Raw genomic sequence first — 23403 nt, forward strand, 5'->3', positions numbered from 1 at the left:
TTGTAAATACTGTACCTATTACCTTCTATGATATATAGTATATATGCATATATCGTGGACAAGATGAAATAGTCACTTCTCTTTTGTCAGTTCGAATTTTTTTTTCATCAAAATTTCGATATGGCGAGGCCGGGTAAATGGACCTCGTTTATTACTATCCAAAACGTGTGCTAATATTTCGCTGAATTTTATTCGTTAGGATTAGAAACCCAGCTATGCTCAAATCATCCTTTAATGTTTTTGTAACGGAAAAGCCGACTTCCAGAGCGGGATTTATTCAGTCTATTCATTTATTGTCGAGTATAGCGTGTTGTCTCCCAAACATATTATTTTATTATTTACTTAGCTCACACAGCATACTCGGTTTAAACAATAATATCGTGAGTAATGATTTGTGTCGATCACAATAATAATTATCATTATAGATGTACCGACATTGTTTGGTATCGAGTAGCAAGTCGACTGTAGTCTTAGATAATATAAGTATATAATATTATAAGTACCTACTACCTACCATTGTCTATGAATAGCTCGTAAAGTGGCAACATTTTAAGCAGTTTGTTTTCGAGTCTGTACATTGTTGCACAATGCACGAGGTTAGTGGGATTTGGCGTGTTTGTGTTTACCGCGATAGCTTTGAACAATTGAACGTGATAGCAACCTTCCGGTCTCTCGGTGGGTTCGTGAGAGCGTGGTTCTGTAAATAAAAATAATATAATAACAAAATCGGAAAATAAAGAATTTGCCGAGTAATATATTTTACAGAACAGCAGCGACATCTAGCGTATAACGTTCCAACGATTAAAACGCCAACACAACGACACAACATGACACCTACCTATGATTAATTATTATTTTCGAGCGGACGTACAGCAGCGATTACTTAGGCGGAATTGATTGTACGCACGTCTGTACGCTTATTTGGTAGGCGTAAAATCGTCGGAAGTTTTCGAAACGGGAAAGGGAGCTATCGGGAAAAAAAAAAATGAAAACGACGACGTAAAGGTACGTCGTGTACACATTATAATATCATAATATTCGCATTTCGCATGTTATAATAATAATATTAATAATAATAATATGATATTTTAATATTATTATAATTTATTAATTTTTTTCGCTATCGCGCGGGACCGGATTCGTGTTGCCAAGGTCTTTCCGTCGTCGCGAGTGTGTGTACGCGTGCGCGAGCGTGAGCATTTCGCGGATGTTTTTTAAACGTCTGTATTCCGCCTTCCGCTATTTACGATATATTTATAATATATTTCAAATTGTTATTATTATAAATTATACCATAATAGCGCTTCCTATTATTATTATAATAACACGAAATATAATATTATGATTATTATTATTATCATATCGACACGGCGCGATGCGTAAAATCTGAGCGATAAAGTATGACACGGATCATATCGTTTGCCTTAACATATTGTATCATTCCCATCTGCACGACGTTGCGACTACCTATGATCGTGCGCGATGTGACATAATATTATTTTGTCGTCGTCGTCGTCGTGGTCGCCGCGCGCCGGAAACGGGCGCCGAAGGAGGAACTACGGCCAATTGTCGAGTTAAAGAGAGACGGATGACGGAGACGGCCAATTGTTTCCTGCCCGCACCGAAGATATTGCCACATCACAGCCGGTTGGTTGCCCAAAGGATGTCCTGTTTGGTATTATTATTATTATACACGAAGTTCGCGTATTATAATATTATAGTCGTCCGTCCGCTGCCTTGTGCGTCCGTTATTACAACAACGATATTACTTATTATTGTTTTCGTTATTTTCCTCGTTTCCAACATTACGCTGCTCCCCGTGCGTAGGTACCTCTACTGTGTATGAATTTATAATATAACTATTACCTACCTACACGTATTTTCGTATTTTCTGGCGATACGGTTCGCCGCGACAGCTTCGACCGCGCTGCACTCCTCGTCCGCGAGTAATAACAAAATATTATACATCATATCGTGTTGTCGTGATACTGCCATATTCCAGCTTTTGCTGTCCTCGCGCGCGTTGTACAATAATAATAATAACATGCCATTATTATAATGTACGTAGTATAATATTAATAAAGTTATTTTAATTACCAATTTATAAAACTGTAATTATTGTATTGTTAATATTAAATATATTAGCATTACACGCATAGGCGTGCGCACGGGGCGAGCCGGTCAAGCCCAGGCTCGACCTGAAACTTTTTAAGGGCATGGTAAAATGTTCGTATATATTTTATTATAATAATATGTTCGTAGAGATCATGGAAATGTTGTTTGTCATGAAAGTATAATAAAATCAAAAATATTTGTGTGTATCTACCGTTATCTACATTTTATTAATCTAACAAAAACATTATACAAACATTATACCTTTATGCAAATACAATAACTATAGTAGGTACTATAGACATTAATAGGTTAATACATCAAGTTGATGTGTTAAAAAAAAAAAATATGGACGCTGTCAAAATATTAGGGCACTATAATTGCCTAAGCTCGACCAGAAATTTAAGTCTGCGCACGCCTATGATTACTCGTATATTATGTGGTTTGTGTAAATCGCAATATTTGTGTAAATCGCAATAGGTCATATTATGATGTGTGTAAAAATATGTACCTACACACGTCGGGTGCGTGTGCGCAGTGTTATCCGATGATTCGACGAGCCGCGTTAAAAATGAAAGACTTTTTTAACATAATAATATGTTATCGGCGGTGTGAACTGTGCGAAAAAAAAACCAGGGAAAACGTCGTCGTCGACACTTTGTCGATCTTTAATGATTTTGACCTATGATTGCGTATACACATACGCATGCGGCATGCATAATATTATACATAATATATGAATTCAGAGCTTGACTTATTACTCAATTAGGTACTTACACATTTCCCCTGCAGCGTTGTCTAATTATCTAAAGCCCTGCATTTTTAAGAGTCCGTCAAATATATGAATAAAAAAAAATGCATAACATATTATTTCGTATCAGACACGTTTATAACATGTAATTATATTATATACGAGCAGCGATATCTGTTTGTTTAAATTTGTTTTTCATACGTTTAAATTACCGCACAATCATTAGATTAATCTATATAATATTATTATGTTATACGCGCATGCACAATATGATAATTAAATTATAATTATTGATTTACAGCCGAGTGATTCTTTAAACGAGCATTATGAAATTTTGATTTGCGAATAACATAATGATTGATAACCGGTAATTAAGTATCGTTAGCGGTGCGGCCAGGATTCTTCTTTCGGAGGGAGGGGTAAGGGGAGGGGGAGTGGGAGGGGGGAGCAGTCTGCCACAGAGTTGGTTATGAACTAGGGGCACCCATAAATTTAGCATACTGATGCCGAGGTTTCATTTTAGGTTTCGGTTTCTGTACGGCTATACAAATTTGTATTTGCAGTAACTTACATATACATATAGACCGTAGAAATAATTTTAAAATTTTCTTCAAATTTCGTGTGTGTGGGGGAGGGGGGTCAATATATTATATAATACAGCGCTAAATAGTATGTGTACGTATAATCCATATTTTAGTGTGCCTCAGTTCACGGGAAAACCATATCGGTGTACCTAGCTTTATGAATCAATTTTATTAAGATGGACAATCTGCCAGTAGTGGACGTATTTGGTATTTGGTATATTTTTGAACTACTTTATAACCTTTCTTGATAGGTACCTCTAAAAACAAGCTTTGAAATTTAAAATCAATCAAGTAGTTTTTGTTTCTATAATTTACAAACATACCTAATATAGCAATTTTTGACCAAATTGTATTTGAAATTATAGTATATTGCATTGAATATTATTATTTTTGGAAACTGGGAATTCAGCACCCTCGCAGAGTGAGCTTTCCTAATTTATTCATATATTTAAGAGGAGGACGCTACACAGACATTTGGTGCCTCCGTCTCACAAGTACAGTGTAACATGTATGCTCAGCAGATCACGTTTAGCTCTGTAAGTTTAAAAATTAGAGTGGATCGACCTATTATGAAATTCGATGCTAAGAACATCGTCTGTATTTGTATGTGGTATTTTAACGATAATTCAGTTTTTAAGTGAGTTATGAGCATTTTTAATTAACGCTATATTTTACGCACAACTTGCTACAAAATTGAACTATCGTAAAAGTCTCACATACAAACACGGAACAATGTTCTTATACCATCAATCAAGTATCATAATAGGTCGATTCGCTCCAATTTTTAAACTAACGGAGCTAAACGCGGTCTGCTGAGCGTAAATTTGCTATGTTACGTATTACTTGTAAGACGTAGACAACAATAATGTCCGTATATAGCGTCCTCTTAAATTGATAACTGTGGGTAATATCCTATCGTACAGGTACAGCTAATAAATTCATATCACTGATTTTTGTTTTTGCATTTTCGACTGTAATATTGTCTTTTTACAACTCTACTCCGCGGACGATAACAACTCTGCTGTTATAAAACGCGAGGATTTGACACAGCGTAAGAACGTCCGCTGTCGCCTATGAAGTGTTCACTTCAATAATTGCATATTTCCACATAACTATGTTATCTTATATAGGTATGTATACTGCGGACAAAATTAAGTATTTTCACGGCACTAAACAATACGTAAACAATGATCACAAGACACAAATATTGACATACGCAATAATAGTGTGATCGTGAATGTAAATACGTACCACCGAGCACGTGATGGATTCGGATGTGAGAACAAGAATGTACACTCGAAATATCACCTATACCTATGTCCTATAATGATAACCCTACTATATCAATTATAAGTAGTCACAGGTATAACGGTCGTCAGGTAGGTGAATATAATATATTAGAAAATTTTAGTCTGCGTGTTTTAATCAATGCCTACCTATAGTGTATCGGAATAATAGACTCACCGCATAGCTACTATTATAATGGTCGAGTCACTTACTATTTTAGCCGCGGAGAAACTCAACACTCTAAAAATTAGTAGTTGTAGAGTACATTGATTTATATTTCCATATTCGTATAGTAAAAACTTATATTTGGTTAACAGCTCTCGCTTCTCCTCCACCCAACGAAAAAAAAAGTGTCTGCATTCGCACTTATTGGGCGACCTATGATTGGTGGTGGTGGTCCAAGCTGCTGGCGTTGTATACAGTTTGTAATTTCATATCTGGTGGCGGTGGCGCCATGGCCGGTCTGATCTGAACCGAATAAAGTTGAATTTCACACACCGGAAGTGCTGGATGATCGGTCATGTGTCAGCCGCAGCTGCTGTTCACGCCGTACATTATGTAGGTACACTGCAGGTATATAATATAATATATGTATATTATGTATGGGTATTAAACCCTCTTCCGGCCGCCCGCGGAACGACTATAGGCGCAACCATTTCCGCTATTTCCGGTTTCGCCCAGGCTGCTGCTGATCGTTAACGTCGTTGTACACGCGCCCGCCCGCCCGCCCGCCCATCAATATTATATCCACCTGACCACCTTAAAGACATCTGAACACGAAGCAGATGTCGTCTGATTATTACACCACGGCCGTCGTTCACTTTAATAACAATATAATAATAATATCTATTTATATAGGTACGCAAAGTCGTTCTCGGCGGCGGAACCACTTATTATAGCGTGGAAGGACGGAATGGGTCATGTCACCCCCCCCCCCTCTCTGACCAAAACATCGATGTAAAAATTAAATTTATGTCGTAGGTATAATAGGTATTCGTATTTTATTATACAGATAACTAGTAGGAAAGGTAATTCAAGTTAATGATGATTTTTAATTGAGTTAAGTTAAGTTACTTGAATACATTTTAATAAGTATAAAGCTAAATATAAAGTTATATGAAAACTTACAGTTAATAATTAATTTAACTTAATATATTAACTTAACTTAAGTTATTATTATTTTTTTTAATATATAAAATATAAATAAGGTAATCGGAAAAAAAATCCCCAAAACAAATACTTATGTATAATTGTACATCTAAATATACTCATAACTCGCTTTAAAATTAAAATATATAACTAAAAGCCTATGATATTACCTGGATAATAATCTTACCTTTAAATTTTACAAAAAAGTAAATTCACTTCAATTTTTAAGCTAACGTGATCTGCTAAGCGTAAAATTTTTCGATTTTTTTTTTTTTATATTTAAAATGACATATTTATATATTATATTACTGTGTTTTTGTGAACACACAGTATATTATTTACCGTTTCCACTACATGAAATGGACAACTTTTCATAAATAGATTTTGGATACGGGTCGTAGTTATACTCTTTCCCATTAGACATCAAAATAATATTATAATAAATAAATATTATGTTTGACTATTACAAGTATACGACTGATACTTTAATTTTATAGTAAATCTGGACAAATTTTTTACTTGGAGTCGTCAAAAGTACCTCTTACTAAATATAAATAATTGTAGTGTTATTAGTTTTTCTCGTCTAGATAATGTCATTACTTATAATTACAAAATTAATTGTTGTAGTATATTACATATTATTATACTTTAGTTAAAAACTCATTTAAGATGTTAGGATTCATAAACAGGAATACGATTAATTTTAAAAAATATTAACTCATTTCAAACATTATACTATTTAATTTCAATGTTATATTTGCCAAATAGATATTGTCCTTACTGTACTATTATTACCAATTTATAAATAAATAATTAAATATTTATATGACAACTCGTTATTTATTAAGTTAATAAAAATAAAAATTAAGTTAATGAAAACTAAATTTAAAAAAGTTAAGTTAGAAATTTAAAATTAACTCAACTTTAACTTTTTAACTCGTTTATTCCCAGGCTTAGGTGGTAAACTAAGACAATTATCTTATTACAAAGTGCAGTATTATTACAATTTACTATTGTAATTACTCCTTTTTTTATTTTACTACTTTTTGCTTCTATTATAATATAGATACAATACTATTATATTTATTAGCCGAGGAATTATTTATTGAGGTATTATAGTTTTGTCAAAAAAATGAAATAGTTACGAACATCGATTTGTGCAATAGGTATATTTGTCCGTGCATATAGATGGTGTTTGGTATATTGATAGTTATAACTATTATTTTCGTAATCTCATGTAAATAAAAAAGTGTTGTTAGCCTTCCATCACAGTTCATACATTTGGTAAATAATTTCAAATATTTAACACAAACATAACAAATTGTGAAAAGCCAAGTCGACTTGCTATATATTTACTTATAAGTTATAACCTGTAATTTTATTTGTTATTTATAATTCTCAATACGGAACTCATAACCGCACTATCATCTCGATTTAATAAATATTTATTGAATCAATACATACAGTGAGTAGGTCCAATATGGGTAAAATGTGCTAGTTGGCACTTGCAGGAATCAGCTATATTATGACGTAATGGGATAATATCATATTATTATTATAAATTAAAATGGCGCTCGTAGAACGAACAATTATTTTACTGTATCTAAAAGGTGAAATATCGTAATTTATGCCTAGCTAATTAGCTGCAATGCACGAGGATCGCGGGCACGGGATAGGTACAATTATAGGTACATAATATTTCGTTTCCTAGGAACGGCTGTCATAAAATTGTACACTATAATTTAGGCGCAATGAAAAATGAGTTTATAAACATAGACGATAATAATATTATTGTGCTTTAATCGACGTCGTTTTTACCGAATCACTAGCTCGCATGTCGCTCGATCGTATAATAATAGTTTCGAAAGAATCGTTTTCCGCGTAAAAGCGGTACCTATATAATATGTTTTACTTGTAATATATTATTATTATTATTATTATTATATACTATAACAGCCTACAATAATCTTTTTAGCGTCAGTACTGAAATCGGTGTGTAAAAATAATAACAGCAGCAGCATACGATGATAACACTTTTCACCTGCGCAATATCGTGGTCATTATCGAGCGTGGAAAGAAGCTCTGGAGAAGAATTAATAATAATAATAATAATAATAATAATTTATAATTAATGAACAATAATAATGATCGAGTGTTTTATATACCGGGTGGTTATTTTATCATTGAACACTTTATAATTTTTTGAAAAATAAAAAACGTACATATCATGGTGTCTAGTCGTTAAAAAACAACATTTTTAAAGAATATAAATGTTTTTTATCATTGACATTTTTTTATGTTTTTTTTTACTTTTTTGAATGACAACCAATTATAGGAGGTACCTACAGTTTTAATTTCATGTTCCAGAGCTGAACATTTTTCTGAGTACCTATTTGGATTTATGCTGACTATTTCGGAACATTCGAAAAGGTAAAAAAAAAATAAGGATAATTTCTTTTTAAATATTTCAATTTTTCGAATAATTAGTGATCTGTGTTAAATGAATCACCCGGTATATATGTAATGTGCGCACGCAGGTACGCGTTTTAAATTACGTAATTATTTACTAATAACAATACGCGTAAACGGTTCGTCGTGATCCAACCACGAGAGAGGTTTTTGACGACCGTTTCTACACGTAACATTTGACCGAAACGACTTTCATTCCAAAAGAAGCAGTTTATATCAGCTGCGCCGTGTAAACATTTTGTCGTTTACGATAACTTAACGAGTTGAAAAGCGTATTTCACTTTCTATAATATATGCGCACCGATCGAAAGAGTATTCGCCTTACAGACGGACCTTATTATGCGTCTCGGAGGCGTTTCGAAAGCATTTTTAAAATGCATATTGTACGATTTTATAATCGGCCGGTCGTATATTAGAGTTAAAATCAGCAATACGAATAATTCGATATCCTTATAATATAATATTATAAACGTATCGATGGACATTATTCATTATTTAGACCGTCCAGAAATTATTAATACATTTTTTTGTTTAAGTCTTAAAATCTATTTGTGCGATAAGCACACGCACGAGGTTGCGTATTTTATAAAACTATTACTTGGTGGCTTGAGGAGAGACACTGCGAGGGTCTCTGCAGGTTAAAAAAGTTAATTTTGAAGTACATAGGTACATGAAAATATAAAGATACGTTTTATACAGAAAAAACTAATATCAATTTTCACTTATTTTCCTATATTACAGGAAATAGCTTGCATATTAATATTTAAAATTTTAAAATTCTACAATAATTTAAATACAATGGTACTATATAGTACTTAGTTCTTGTTATAATGTTATTATTATTATTGCTTATAACTATTATTATGCGCATTATTTAGTAGTTATTGTCAATTATTTATTGATATATTGTAAAAACAAACTACATTTAATTTTCTCTAAAATTCATTTTTATTATATTATTATGTAAAATTTAGTTGTTCTTCGTGAATAAAGAATTATTATTATTATAATTTTAGGTTTATATTCCGGAATGTGGTCTACCGATTTTGTTTTATTTTTCCATCGGATATTTTGCGTTCAAACTAAACAGAATAGTTTTAAGTGCTCAGCTCGTTAGACGAAACGTTAACAATTATTTCCATTTGACAAACACTCGTGCCATTTTAACGACAGCGCCTAAATAGTCCAAATACCTACAACAGTGTACAACAACTGCTGATTAAACCTATTAGTTATCGATTATTATTTATTGGCAAAAACCAAAAATTCGTCCAAAGACAGCGCGAATACGTCGGGAAAGCGACCTCGGGACGTACCTCGGCGGTGTTCAGTTGTCGTGTCCTTTTACGACGAGTGATAACAATAATTATTGGATGAAAAAAAAATATGCCCATAATATACCTATATATCATACAAAATGTATCGATGGATTTATCTTTATATTATAGGTACACGGGAGACTTATCCATCGTAAACTGTGTTAGATTATGCGATTATTATATGCGAGACGCCTCGTTATAATTATAATAACAGACCGTTACATATTATAATATTACGTAAACACACATAGGTAGTAATAATTTTTTTGCGAAACTCGCGGTGTACGTCGCCGGAAACGCTATCGCAGGCGCCATCGTTCGCACGGCGGCGATCGCGTCATCGACGTATACAAAATTATTAATTATTATTATAATGATGCGACGACGACGATTTTAAGGACTTATCTCGTCGATGCGAGGCGAGTCGACGGCAAAAATATATTATCTGCTGCACGTGTAAACAGTAATAATTGTAGTACACGAACACATCACTGACGTGCTCGCATAATATAAACCACTTGTGTGCGGCGAGGAAAGTGAAGGCTGCAGCAGAGCCATCCGGCCGACTCGTCCGCCGTTATAATATTATTACATAATAATACGGACAAAAAAAAAACCTCTTTAAACGTAAGTAGGTGTACACAACTATTATATTGTACTATAACGATATATATTATATATGTGTGTGTGTGTGTGTGAGAGATTCGTTCGGTCGTCTTACAATGCGCTAAAGAGTCGTCTAGTCGCGGGTGAAAGGCAAACACTATTACCTGCGCGTAATGCGATCGACCGTACCCTATATAATAATATCATATACATAATATATTATAATCTATCTGATATTATACACACGAGCGTGTGTATATAGGTTCGTAAATTATACACGCGCGTTGGTTCGCGTGAAGAAATAGAATAATATTATATTAAAATTGTATTGTTACTGCAGCAGCCAGCAGTGCAGTGTATTGTGTGCAGTATATATTATAACAATAATAATATATACACATAGATTGTAGCTATGGAGCACTGGTATCGCGGTTCCGTCGTCGATCGGAAGTAACTGCCACACACACACACACACATATATATATATATATATATATGTATATAGTTCGTATTATAATATAAAATTGTATACAAGCAACTAGGCAGGTACTATATAGGTATACAATATAGGAGGCACACGTGTTGATCCGCGAACACCACCGATTTCTCGTGAGATAGGTACACGAAAGACGCGCGTGAAATCCGCCCGGAAGTAGTACATATTATAATAATAATATAATATATGGACACTATTATAATGCTCAGCCGTATGTATAGCCGTCTATTATTAAAATATAATATCATGAGTCGATAACATAATACTGTGTACATGTGCTGTAACTTGTAGTTAGGTATTATATATTATAATATGTGAGTGTCGCCGACATATTGAGTATACGTATTATAGTAGGTAATAACTACTACTTAGTATACGACAGACGAATCGGTGAATTAATATTATAAAGGTTTCGTAAAAGTAACATGCAACTCGCCATTTTTCCTCCGCAAATTTATCATCAAGAAATCGTGTATACTTTACGTTTAGAATTTTATTCACACGCTTTATTGTTTATTTGCGTTTCTATGGCGATAAAAATCGGTTACAGTCAGAAAAAAAGTTGTACCCCGCCACAAATCATATCTTATACGACTCTATAATATTATTTTACACAAGCCTGGACATAAACGAGTTGAAAAGTTGAGGTCAAGTTAGTTTTAAATTTTTAACTTAACTTTTTGAAATTTAATTTTCATTAAGTAACTTAATTTTTAACATAACTGATTTTTATTGATATAAACTTAATAAAATATGATGGGTGGTTACCCATCCGGGAACTATTGACACCGGCCGGTGCTTGCACTCAGAACACGTTTCGTGACTGAATGCAACTATACCGCGCCACACCAACCCACCAAGCCAATCTTATGATTTTTATTTAAAAACCCACCAAACTCGGTTTACTAATTATCTATACGTTTTAGGTACTTTATAGACGCGTTCGAGTGACATTATATAATATGTGACACGTTTGTCATATTGGTTAGCCATCGCTGTTATATTTAGTAATAGTTTCGGATTTCGTATTGCCACGATAAAATTTTAAAATCACGTTATTATACTCGAGGTCGTGAAGACATTTTTTAGGAGATATCGTATGGGTTAGTCTTACTTTGCGTTTTTTTAAGCACTATATTTAACAAATTCTATTTCCGGATCAACCAAACCGCGATGCGTTCCAACAGAAGACGAAAAAAGATAAAATTATATTCGGTTAAAATGTCCACCGTGCGTAACGACTTTCAGAACTAAAGAATACCTATCCCCACAACATGTTTTCGAAAAAAAAATTTTAATAATTATACCAACTATTAAATTTCATTTTATAAGTATATGGATAATACTAAATTGTGAGTAACGAGGAAACAAAAATCATAAACGTATAAAGATATAGGCCCCGGTCTTAGACCACGCAGATTCATACGCATGTTGCGGGGCTCACAGGCCTAGAACTCGTCTTGAACGTCGGTTCTTTTTTTGTTTCTTAATAATATGTATTTTTGCGGTTATATTGACTTACTCCGTTCATAATAATTTTGTTATTTTCTACATATAGACCCAAAAACTGTTGAACAAAATATATAATAGCCATAATGTATTCTTAGTGTATACCTATGCCTAATGTACAGGATAATTTCTTAAGCATGCCCACCCCATTCTAATGTTAACATTTTGTGCTTACATTCTTATTCTGATTTTTAGGATTTTTAACTGTACTGAATCACTTTTAGGACGGATAAGTGTAAAAACACATTATATAATATAATTTGATCTAAAACGCGTCCTCGCACTCCAAAAGCATCGTATTCTATATGATTATGTAATATATATACTGGGTGATTTTTTAAGCAAGCTCACCCTATTTTTATATTCAAATTTTGATTTTTGGATTTTCAGAATTTTTTATTGTATAGTTAAAAACAATATCTTTGAATACTTGGATTTTTCACACAACATTTAAGGAGTATTATTTGGCGTCGCGTCAAGGTGATACCAACTTTAGTTTTTCAAATGAGAACCTATATACATGTTGACGTATTGTAATCGAAAACTGAACTAAAGGTTTCTGAGTTGTTCTACTTTAAATACTTAGGATAATTATAGTTTATTAAATGCTCTGTAAACGGATACTATATACATATAGCTCGGTTATTATAATTATTAATTAAGTATACAATATAGAATATCTGTTAATATAATTACTACATAGTCGAGTATACTGAGACAGTTTTTAATATTAAAAAATGCTTATGGATTAATATTACACCCAATAATGTTCAAAACAAAAGTAAATAATCTAATTTTAATGGATTATACCCTTTGAAATAAAAGTAGAATAGCTCGGAAAGTTTTTGTTAAAATTTCGATTAGAATACATATAAAAGTCATCTGATTCATAATAATTTTCATTAAAACATATTTTAGAGGTTCTCATTTGAAAAACCAAAGTTAGTTTCACCTTGACGCGACGCCATATAATACTCCTTAAATGTTGTGTGAAAAATCCAAGTATTCAAAAATATCGTCTTTAACTACGATTAAAAATTCCCAAAATCAGAATTTGAATATACTAAGCATAAAAGCTTAAACTTGTGAAAAACGGGGCGAGCACGCCTAAAAAATCACCCAGTATAATATAATATTGCTCAATCACACAGAGAACGATATCGGTGATGAGTGTTGCGGTCAAATTATATAATATTTTTTTAACACTTATCCGCCATAAGCGGACGTACATGGAGTTTGCGATCGACCAAAGTACTCGTAGTGGCTTACGATTATCAGCATTTTCACATTATACCTATATGCGACGAAACTCGATTATGATATTAATATTGTATATTATATTATATGCTGCAACCAGCTCGAGAGTGGAACCCGCGATGATCACGTGAATCGTTGCGAGATGGTTATGGATATATAAAAATATAATATAATGTACCGTCGTGTACTCGAGTGTCGCAACACGAAAAAGATCGTATTTTTTAGTCCTCATTCATAATAATTCAGACATTATTATGTCTTACATAATATTAATAAATATAAAATATTATATATTATCAGCCAAACAACCTGATTTTCAACACCCCGGAGCGTACTTGTACGTCTTATCTCGAAATTCGTACACGCACTTGCAGATGTGTAGTGTACAACCTATAATCATATTATTATCATCTAGGTTTGATCGACGAAATATCCGTGTAATATCATCGAGAGCCTCGTCGTGTCGGAAAACGTTAAAATCTATATTATTATCTGCAACGCGAACCGCTGCACCGTCATCGTGTCATTGTATAATATTATTAATAATTATTGTACTGGCCTAGAGTAACACGCGTCGTATGTTTACAGTTATACATATCGGACGTGTTCAAAAATATGTCCAACGTATACGAACCTGTCACCAGATGGGAAAACCGTAATCTCGGCCGAAAGGACGAAACCACTATAAATCGTCTAAGAATCGGACACACGAGTCCAGATCATGGATTTCTCATGTCAAAAGACGAACATCCCATCTGCGAAGCTTGTGGTGCTCGCAGCGCGCAGTCAAACATATCCCAACGGAATGTGTACTGTACGAATATAGGAGCGAATAAACCTCAACTTGACCGAAACTCTGGACGCAACCCTTGGGCCGAACCCGGATCAAAACAAGAAAATCCTAAAATTAACCAATTTAATCGAAATCATTATAATATTAAATAATTGTTAAATTTATGTAACACGATATACATTCCCCAATAATTGTAAATAGTTTAATTTAAGACACTGCAACTAATGGCCCCTGCTGCAGAGTAAGTTGTAATTGAGATAAAAAAAAAAAAACCTGTCACCAATTTCTCATGGAATTATACTAAAATATACATAATACATTACCGAATTTGTGTATATGTCGCAGGGTGGATGACGATGATAATATTTTGTTTTAACACATCACTTATATTATTATCAATAGTAATTTTGCATTTATTTTGCAAATATTCATTTTTTACTCAGCTAATATTTAACAGTTTTCTTACTTATTGGTTATTTCTGTAAATACGCAGTGCAGCTGGTAATAAGAATCCGAGATCCAAAACCTAGTCTCTCGTCACTAGCTCTTCCTCTACTTTCCCACAAAAAAATACTCCACTGCAGATCGGGAATCTTTTGAATTTATCGGTATCGGTTTCGGTACTGCAGCTTCTCCAAAAATAAAATAACTGTTCTGGTTCGGTTCTGGTACTTTATTTATTAAAACAAAGGTTACGGTTCCGGTTCCGGTTCTCAATATTTTAAAGGTTCCGGTTCCAGAGCCAGTTCTTTTAGGTTCGGTTTCAGATGTATTGTTGATTATTTGTTTTGAAGAAATACATAATAATATTATGCAAGGTTCGGCAAGTTAATGATATTTTAACTCAGTTAAGTTAAGTTAATATGCACCAATAACAAAAAATTAAAAGTTAAAAGTAAATTTAATTATAGATTTACTCAGTTAAGTTAAAAGTTAATACACATTTTTGTTAACATTTTATTAAGTTAAAAAAAAGTTAATTTGTTTATACAACACTAGCGTATTAAATTTTTTTCCAACCCAAAACCAGATATTATCGACTATAGTGTTTATACTTTGTACAGTATTTCCATATAAGTTAGATTCGAATGATAAACATTTTTAACATAAAACAATATACGACACATATTTTTTGACATGATAAAGAAATATACTGAAATAGTGAAATATAATTAAATTAAAAACAAAATAAATAAACTTAACTTACTTCTTAAAATGAAAAATTAACTCGTTAATTTCACGTTAGTTAAAAAATAAAGTTAGTAAGTTAACAGCTAAGTTAATGAAAATCCAAAAGTAACTAGTTAAATTAAAAAGTTAAAATTAAATTAACTTTTTAACTTAACTTTAACTTTGTAACTCGTTAATGCCCAGCCTTGATATTATGGTTATTGTTTGCTGCGAATGCAGTTAATCGTTTATCTTCATCATTCTGCAATATTTAGCGAAACGGCATAATATGATGTTCACATTATGACAATAATATTAAGATGGGATCGTGGTATTATTGCATCACGTAAACATAAACCATTTTATAATGAAAATTTACGCGACTGATATGATATTACGTGGAAGTGCTATTTTCCCTAGGATTTTTGGCGCCCAGGACAAATTTATTTATTACTTTTTTTTTTCAATAAGAACATTCGTCGTACTCGTACAAGAGTCAATGTTTTTATATAATTTTATTTCATATTCTAGTCATACTCAACTGTCATATATATAAAATATAAAAAAAATATATATATTATATTATAATATAATGTACAGTTTATCTGATCTATAGATATATTATAATAATATGTTAAATATATTTGGTATTATTAGATATTTGTATATTTGTAGTATACTCGTATATTTTGATAAGTGCATAATATTATGTATTAATAAATTATCATTGTTGATATGGTTTCTGTTTTATTGTGACACAAAGACAATATTCATATAATGACGCATTAATATAATTCATTACAACTATTGTCTATTATAACGTCGGCCATTACTTATTGGTTGTTACGTCTTATTAATATCATCCATCATTATGATATTATATTTAGTATTTAGTCGCATCACTTTTGTCATTATCAATGTTAACGGCCGTGTACAACTCATGGCTTTGTCTCGCTTTGTTTTTGTATTTTAATTTCTCATTTCGATGGTGGGTCACGAGGTCTAAAGATGTGGCCGGGGGGCCTAGGACAAATGTCCCAGTTGACCTACTCCAGGTCCGCCTCCGCCGTTATCGCAAGTAAAATAAATGAGTTTTCTGCACACATTTGCATAATGCATTACAACGTTTTTGTTGTGAAAGATACACATTTATTAAAATAATAATAACCGATAAGACCTTTATGCAGCTAAATGTATAATGTATATTATTATAATAGGCATACACGCACGCGCATTGTGCATACATCTCCGTCCATCCTCTGTAACCGATTTTCTTCGAGTGTGCATCACAAAAGAAAAGGTTACATTTAAAAAAAAAAAAAAATATATATATATATATATATATCATCGAGTTCAGACATTGTGCGTTTGGCTGTAAACGTCTATTCGGTGGGTATACATACATCTTACACAATATAAGTAAAACACACATTATACCTACGTATGATTGTATTATGTGGATATATCGTCTACGTAGTAGTATAGGCATGTATAGGTGTCTGTTTCGGCTTTATCTGTACCTGCAATAGTGAAAATATAGGATCAGAAAAATCTGATACACTATACCTGCAGCAGCCGACAGCGAGTTAAGAACACGTTCAATTGTAGGTACCTATACGATGTAGGTATAAAAGCAAATGATATTTAATGTATACAGTTTCATATTCACACTACTTCTACTGGGCACAGTATAAGGCACAGCTACTATAACACAGCAGTCGTCGTCGCGGTTGTGCAGTGGTGCTGGTAGATTGCAGGGAAATTCCTTAGCGCAGAGAAATGTTAGATCAACATTTATAAAAGGGATAAATGGGAACTTGAAGCTTTTTTAAGAAAATACGGAGAATTTTACTTTTTAAATGAATTTAAAAAAATTTATCAAGGAGGCTTCTTGTTTCCAAGTATCTATAAATTAGCAAAATTGGTGTTCAATTTGCCACATTCAATATTCAAATGCAGAATCAGAGAAAATGTTTTCCGTTTTAAGTGAGGTAAAAACTTAAAAGAGAAATAAAATTGGAAACGATTCTTTGAATGCTGTTGCGATTGTCAAATCTAATTTCAAGATAAGAAAATCAATTACACACAGTTTAAAGTAGCAAAAAACATATTAATTTACATAACTCTAAAAACCTTTATAAGTAAAAAAAAATTTGATTTATTTACTTTAATCTAATTCATGACGTGAGTAATGTTAGTGATGTTATCAAGATTCAACTTTTTTTATATTTTTATTTCTATAATAATATGTTTGAACCAAAATTTTTATATTGAATTGTTATTATGTTACCAACCGATTTAATTTTTTTTGAAATATGTATATTACTATTACCTATATACAGAGTGATATAATAAATAAAGAATTACAAAGTCCCAAGAAAAATATTTAGTAATTTCTTTTATACTCTCCTATACTGTAACTGAGTACAAATGTTAAACTGGCGATTATTACATTTAAGCCTTATGGTTGGGAATTGCGAATTGTATCGCCTTCCATCAACTACCATAACTGCGGTTGTGTTCGGCGGACGTTTAAAAGACTTTCAGGTCTCCTTGACGCCGGGGAAACGGAACGCGCGTCGAAATAACGAAATTTAAACTCGACTGCTTATGCAAATGTGTTTCGAGGTGTGCTCAGTTTTTCGTACAAGGTGTGTGTGTATAGTTATGTGAAGAATATAACGATATTCACCGTGATAATAATATGTAAAGTACCTGCACATTATAATTATTGCTGGTCGAAATGGATTTCAACACAAACGTCTCGGCATAATGTAACAATTAACGACGCATAAATAACATTGTATTTCCTTTAATTTCGCACATAGCGATACAGCAAATAATACACTATCGTAAAAACCGAAAACCAACGTCGAAATTTCTCTTTTCCCATTACAATAAAACAATAATAATAATATATATTACGGTGTCGTATCGTTAGACGTCTCCATCGTCGTGGCTCAGGCGATTTTTTCCTTTTTTTTTTTTAGACAAATACTCGACGACACGCAGAGATTTGAACTACCTATCTAAACTATCTAATGATTAGTAATAAATGTATTTTATGCATATAATAATAATAAAAACAATACAAGTACGAGGAGAAACGTGTGAAACGATCGCATATTATTTAATTTTAATTTTTGGTCTCTCGTGATGGTATTGGTTTTGGACGGTATATTTTAACGATCACGGTCAATATACAAAACCACCACGTTATACAAAACGTGTTGACACTTAAAACATTTTGGTACATATATCAACTAATAACGCTGCATACAACACGTATTATTTGATTATTTACTATATAATAAAATAACGACTGTCACCTGTGATAATCGGTTTCAGGTTATAAACTGTAACGCTAATGAGAAACATGTTGGTAAATGTCTATAGATGCGAGTTGAAACCTCAAAATATTAAAAAAAAATGTCCGACTATTCAATGGCAAACTTACATAGTGCTGTTAGTAGGTACTTACACCTATGCCGTATCATATGGTTTTGAAGACAATTGAAGGAGGAAACAATAACTAATTGTTCACAAGTATATAACATAACTTCACATCTATATAGTATTTATAAAATCGTTAATCATGATATATATTATTGATGCCCCAACTCTCATGACGCGTGCTCAAGAATTTTCTATTACGGAGCTAATATTATTTTATAGATTCTAAGTCAAAATAAAAACTTGGTAACGAAAAAGAAATTAGGTAAGTATAATATAGGTACATGCATATATTGAAATATAGAACTTAATGCATTATAGGGTGATTCACCAATCATGGTCACCAATTTAGCACTTAAACAATACATTTATTAAAATTCTTTTTTTAAATTTTTATGTATAATTAAGGCCTAAGGACCATATTTTTAATTGATCAGATTTTTATATAATTTAAAGAGTACCTGTGGTGATACAAACTAATTTTTTTCAAATGAAAACCAAGCTTTTTCCCTGTTAATCGAACATTTTGATCTTTGATACAACAAATTAAAATTCAAACGAGTAGTTTCAGAATTATTAAAATGTCCACTCGAAGGGTATTGTCCATAAAAATAGATTTACAAAAATATAAAATAGATGTAATATTGAATCTAGTATTTACTATAGGTACCTGCCTAATCAGACATTTATTACAAATTATAAAATGTTAACAGATGATTAATACTAATAAATAATAAATGATAACTATTATTATTTTAAGATCATCATAGTCTCCGTATATCCTAAACCAATTATTATTGATCTATCATCCGTAGTATATAAATTTAAATAGTTAAAAAACTATTCGTACACATTTTTATTTAGATACATCAAGAATTCAAGATGTTAAAGAAAGTCATCTGCTAAACAGTCCACATGAAAAAAGGGTGGTTCTCATTTGAAAAAAGAAGTTACTATCATTTCGAAACACTAATTTAATAGTACAGTAGCATCATCAAAACAGGACTTTTCTCAAAACATTTCAAAGAAACCAAAATCATGATATTAAAGAAACTAGGTAAAAACCCATTTAAGTCGTCAACTATCGACCCAATGCACTTCTTGGGTTTAGTTTCAAACCATTTGAGCACATATTAAACAGCGGAATATATAGTCACTTGTCGACAAGGTTCTACCGATAGGACAGGTGGCTGGATTTTGTGGGGATTTGGTTTTGATCTGATCTAGTTATTGCCTTAATATCTTTTGCAGGAGCGGGATATCAAAAATGCTTCAAAACTAAAGCTATATTTATTGAGTTTTTTTCGGCATACTACATGATGTGTATAGAAGGATTACTCTTAAAGCTCCCAAAGGTTGTGCAGAATGTAGAGTGTAGACCTTATCAGTTATCAACAATAGGTATATTAGTGAATGGACGACTATAAGTTTTGGGTTGGACAAAAAAAGCAGGCGGAGGACAATGAACAATGGCCTACCTACCCCAAAGATCCATATACTAACCCCTTGCATTTTAATCTATATAAATACACGATACGACTGAAACCAAATCAAATAAATATTATCTAGTACGCTGACGATACACCACATTAAGACAAAGTTACATACGAATGCGATAAAACGCTTGAAGAAGACCTTATCACATTGTACTGGAGATGGAAACTCAAACCGAACCCGATGAAGACTCGAAGACTGGATCCATAAACATCCATCTAATCGTCAACTGTCAGTCCACTTTTACGAATGGACATCACGTCTGATGACTAAATAGTACATCACAACTTTCCACTAAAATAACTTAATGTTGTTATAGATCGGTCCCTAATCTAGGGTATTATATTATTATATAGTAGAAAAGCTCAAAAGCCACGACAAGGAACAACATTTTAACAAAACTGATCGGGACCAGTTAGGGAGACGGAGCAGAAATAAGAATAGCAGTAACACTCTCGCTATACTGAGTTCTCGTTAAGAATATATCGGTCGTCGGCCGACCAAAACTCGTCTTGTTCGCGCATCCCTGCCGCAAAACGGGCACCACAGCGCGCGGTAGTGTCGGCCTCCACAAAACTGTAGCTGTACTATCTCACTGTCACTGTGTTGATTCCACTGGCCCGTATGGGTCGAAGCTTGAGATATCGAATTTAATATGATAAGTAAGCAATGAAAAAAATATATTACATTTGCGTGTTTATTTGTATTACAATCTGATTAACGATTACCGCGAAAGCGGTATACCGCCGAATACAGAAAAAATAGATTCTCAACTAGTTACAACTATGTGCATAATAAGCGGGGCAGGATAATGTGCTGTGACCCTAAACAATGGAACATAAAAGACTCAGAACAATGTGATTTCGGAGCAACTTAATAAACGATTACACGATTTGACCATTTAGATCCACTTTGAATAAACTACAACCTAGCCAAAAATTCAGACAAATTTATTACTTAAAGAACTCCCACTCTAATTATGACAGTCAACTGATAAGAGTTACGATGTTGCCAACCTTCAGACAAAAAAAATTGGCCGTCCAAATCAAAAAGATAGTAACTTATGCCGCACTATGTACACATTAATTAGCCGGTTATATTGCTGCACCGCAGAGTTGGTTTCAAACTTAACTGGTATCGCAACGACTCAACTCGATCTGAATGTTGTAATGTTTTATACACAAGACCCGTGTCGGAATTAATTATTATATTACTATTATTATTACCTTTGTAGGCCGTACACGTGGGCAGTGCAGTATAGACAAATAGTACTATGTATTATTTAGCAATAATCGCGTATTCGAGTGGCTAAACCAGCAGCAGTGCCGTGGAAATAAGAGACTCGAGGGATGCGTTCGAGGAATGTTTGACGGTATAGGTTTTTTTAAACCGTTATCGTTTGTAAAATATAATATAATATCGGTATGTATCGGTAACGCCGTGGTTTGGGATCATGGCTATAGTTATTAGATTATGCTAGTATTATTTTTGATCCCTAGCCACCGGATTCCTGCATATTGCGGGGTATATTTGTTTTTGATCGTAATAATAATTATTGTCCGATATTTATTATAAATTTGAAAATTTCGTCACAGATTGTCCGTTTAATTCCTACATAATAATATATTATAGGTATATCACACGGAGACATCAAACAACAGCGTTATTTACTTTAAAGACGAATAATAATTAATGTTTCGATTTTCCTTGCGCAGTTTTCGACTATAATGTTACAAAGGTAATAGAACCAGAACGAAATCGTTTGCAATATAATTATTACAATAACGGCAATATCGTTTCTTGGTTTATTCTTTTTCCACTAGTTTTTTTTTTTTTTTTTAATTCTGTTTTCATCAGCTCAAAATCCGCTCAACTTAGTCCCAACGAACGTGGATTTTATTATTATCAGTGACGTAGGTTCTTCGTTATTGTGATCCGAGGCTACCGCATAGCGTCCACATACCTAATCATTATAATTTCTGAGGGTCCACTCTTTGGTGTGTGACGTTATCGGTTAGAGACGTCAGACGAATAGACGATTCTTATTTTCGACGCGACTTCGATTTATATTTTTAGATCGGTTTGGCGCAGTCGACGACATGATACTACTATCCATCTACATGTCGATATTACGGAATGCAAATGTTGATCGAATTTTTGGACAACTGTTTGCCACTCGCAATATTTATCTACATTTTAGTAAAGAATAAAAATGTCACCTATAGGTACATTCTATGACGGATGAACGAACTGGAAGTAGGAAATGATTTTTAAAAATCGTACCTCTGCGGCTTTTTGGAGGCGTCTGGAAATTCTTCTTTTCGGGTCACTCCTCCGGGACCCTGACATTTTATCCGATTCGGGACGTATTTTCCTGGCCTGTTACAGCTTATATTTCAGTTGCTAATCGGAAATGCTCAGAATGCGCTTCAAGTTCACTCAAAAGCCGACTTATGCGTGTCTTACGACTTTCTGCACACGGACGACCAATAATTTTTCTTTTAAAAAAAGTCAGAATAAAAATCTCGAACGACCTTAATAAATTAATCACTGGCGTTGACCTATTGCCCCGCATAATAGTATAAAGCCTTGTATAGATAGTTTTTCAAAAGATAGATAAACTACGCCACCACCGTGTTGGTTTTATTTCGAACCGCGGTTATTATGATAAATATCGGTGTATTATGTCTGGGTAATGGGTGAACGCAATAATGAAATAAAATAAAGCTGGCCGCATAAATTGCAGGAAGAGACCAATCCGAAGGTTAGATCAGTCGTGAACGTAACGAAAACCTTTAAAATTGAAAAATTTCTTCATATGATAGCGGTTACAACATTTGAGAGAATATTGACACTTCATCGAATATATCAGCTAAATAACTAAACATTCTATCTCTTGAAGATATAGACGGCTTATTAGTAATGATAATATATTTTGTTTCTTACATAAATTA

The 23403-nt window shown here is 32.9% G+C and overlaps 1 protein-coding gene across 1 annotated transcript; it reads left to right on the forward strand.

Annotated features, from left to right (window-relative positions):
- The first annotated feature begins 1077 nt into the window (after positions 1–1077).
- Positions 1078–14613, forward strand: LOC132951266 (uncharacterized). Its single transcript, XM_061023062.1, has 2 exons — positions 1078–1675; positions 14128–14613. Exons 1-2 carry the CDS (start codon positions 1589–1591, stop codon positions 14482–14484), a joined length of 444 nt encoding a protein of 147 aa, XP_060879045.1. The 5' UTR covers positions 1078–1588; the 3' UTR covers positions 14485–14613.
- The last annotated feature ends 8790 nt before the right edge of the window (positions 14614–23403 follow it).

Source organism: Metopolophium dirhodum, chromosome 8 (assembly GCF_019925205.1).
Source record: "Metopolophium dirhodum isolate CAU chromosome 8, ASM1992520v1, whole genome shotgun sequence".
NCBI classification, from domain to species: Eukaryota; Metazoa; Arthropoda; class Insecta; order Hemiptera; family Aphididae; genus Metopolophium; species Metopolophium dirhodum.

Excerpts from the sequence above, each read along its gene's own strand:
- LOC132951266 (XM_061023062.1), top strand. The coding sequence starts at position 1,589 with ATGACGGAGACGGCCAATTGTTTCCTGCCCGCACCGAAGATATTGCCA. Across the intron at positions 1,676-14,127 it reads CCCAAAGGATGTCCTGTTTG|TTATACATATCGGACGTGTT; the intron begins GTATTATTATTA and ends GTATGTTTACAG.